At 45.0% G+C, this 2,500-nt stretch overlaps 1 protein-coding gene across 1 annotated transcript in view; it reads left to right on the plus strand.

Moving 5' to 3' along the window:
• kdm5bb (lysine demethylase 5Bb) overlaps positions 1–2,500 on the plus strand; it is a 59,215-nt gene that overhangs the window by 28 nt on the left and 56,687 nt on the right. The window contains exon 1 of the mRNA XM_063207849.1: positions 1–513. This exon is cut by the window's left edge and continues 28 nt beyond it. Within this exon, the coding sequence (XP_063063919.1) occupies positions 361–513 (153 nt within the window). The 5' untranslated portion in view covers positions 1–360. The remainder of the gene's footprint in view (positions 514–2,500) is intronic.

The following is a 2,500-nucleotide window of genomic DNA, read 5'->3' on the forward strand; positions in this document are numbered from 1 at the left end:
AGTGCTATAACAATGTAGCTAACTAATATTGAAAAGGCGTGCTTTTTCCATATATGTGTGTAATTAACACGACAGGGTGTTTAATTTAGAGGGGATGGCTACGTACAATGAAGTCAATTGGTCTCTAGTTTTTCGGGCGGACGTAGTCACGGCCTTAGAACAATCATTTCACAGTGTGTGTATGTGTGTGTAGTGTGTGTGTGCCAGTGCATGTTGATGGTGATTGTGTGTCTCAAAGAGCCTCCGATGCTGTAGTAGTAACCAGGGGAACTACGCGTCTTGTTGATCCCAGAAGAACCATTTCAGCAGTGATCAGGACCAAACTACCGGAGTCTACGTGGGCCAGGAACCGGTACCAAGATGACCCAACCTCGGCCCGACGAGTTCAAACCACCGCCGGAGTGTCCAGTCTTCGAACCAAGCTGGGAGGAATTTGCCGATCCTTTCGCGTTTATCAATAAAATCAGACCCATCGCGGAGAAAACTGGCATCTGCAAAGTCCGACCACCACCGGTGAGTTTCTGCCCAGAAGGGGAAACACTTTCAGAGATGCTGCCAAGCGAATTCTGCCAGCCAGCGCTCTAGAACTAGAATGTGGACCCATAGAACGTCTTGATGGGGTTTAAAGGGAAAATTTCAACATGGCGGCTTGGGAAGGCTAAAGCCAGCCAGCTGGCTTCCTATCTATTGTATGTGTGTGTTAAACTCGCAAGGCTGTGTGTTTCATCCAGATGCTTGGTCCGGTTTGGCAGGGGTCAGTGGTGGGTACCTACAGCCACCTCTGCCCCCACCTGACCGCCTGCTGGGCAACAAGGGTACCTTGACAAAACATCAAACAAACTAAACACCTGATCCACGGGACGCGAAGTCCTGAACTAATGTTAGCCCTGTGTTAGCCATGTATCGCTCGACAGCAGGACTAGTACAACATCTCAAGTTTGAACATTGCTGACACCACAATAGCCTTGAAATCATGACATCAAATGTCCACTTGCTGTCGTTACACTTCGATATTGCCGATACATAACGCATGGGAGCTATTGTTTCGTGCCCATGCACGGTATCTGTCAGAGTTAGCTGTTCGGTGGCTAACTCTCTTTGCAGGGTCGTTGTTTCTGACATTGGTGACTTTCCCCTCGTTGTTTTACTTTCCTGCCTAGAATTATGGTTTCATAACTCGGTAAACACATCAGCAACTCTTCGGTTTGGTTTTTGAATAGGATTGAGAGGAGGTCAGCGTTGCATTTCGTCTTTAATCGTTACAATCTCTCGCAAACAAACTGTGATAGTGAGATGTCTAGTGGCTGGGTAGCTAGTTCTACGGCTAGTTGAAAAGTTCTGCTTCGAAGTGGCTATATCGCCCGAGAAGTAGTGCGTTTGGCATCGTCATCTCCAGACAACATACATACAGCAATACTACTCTCGTCTTATTCATATAAACATATTATAACCGATAGTACTGGCACTGTAAGCGCAGATGGGCGAGCAGCGTGTGTCTGCCCGGGTGACAGTGAGTGTGTCTGTGTGTGTCTCGCTACTAGCACCGTAGCCAACAGTGCCAACTGGCCACGCCAGTGAAGTCCACTTTGGGGTGTTTTATGCCCATATTACAATATGATGGACACATGCAGTTCAATTATCATACTTCGTCTTAAAAGCAAATAAACAAAGAAAAGCACACGACCAAAATATTATTTAAGGCAAGCATGGGTAAATGGTTGAACAGTTGGATCTTGTATCTTTTGTCCGAAGAAGCCTATGGTAACATTAGGCCTACTTCATCAAATTATATATTTTTAAGGAGCCCACAAAGTGCACTAGAACGCCTTTCCCTCTAGTGCCTATGGAGATGTCCTTCTATAGATCATTCTTGGTCCGGTTGGTACCAGAGAGGGGGTTCTGTTCGGTCTCCACTCCATCACACCAAATCGGGTTACGTAAAATTAAAGGCCCGAGCTGCCTCGCGAGTTGGCCACGGGGCAAATAATCTAACTCTTGGACGGTCGATGTTATTGTTACAAGCGCGCTGGCAAATGATTCTCTATAACTTTATTTTCATGATAATACACTGTGTGTCGTGCTGTTCAACACTCCATCGTGGAGTAGCCTATTCCTTCTATTTCAGAGTTTTTTTTCTCGTGGCATTGTGTGTTGTTTTTATGAGGTTTTATTGTTGAGCGCATGGGTTTGTCTTTGGATCTGTGCACACGCGCAATGGAAGCAAGTTACGTGACTGCCTCCACGCAGCGATGTCACATTCGAGAAATAAAGAAATAAATGAAATGGCGATGTGATATAATTATGATCCCTTCCCAACACACCATTTGGACCAGATATTGAGCTTCGGATGCCTTTATAAGACACCAACATTCATTGAGTGGCATGGATTCTAAAAAACATACTGGCGTTATTATTATTATATTATTATATTATTATGTAGGCCTAATTGTAACATCTTTAAGCTTACAACGCTTTTATCAAGTAGCCCACTCTTAACTTG

Source organism: Engraulis encrasicolus, chromosome 10 (assembly GCF_034702125.1).
Source record: "Engraulis encrasicolus isolate BLACKSEA-1 chromosome 10, IST_EnEncr_1.0, whole genome shotgun sequence".
Lineage (NCBI taxonomy): Eukaryota > Metazoa > Chordata > Actinopteri > Clupeiformes > Engraulidae > Engraulis > Engraulis encrasicolus.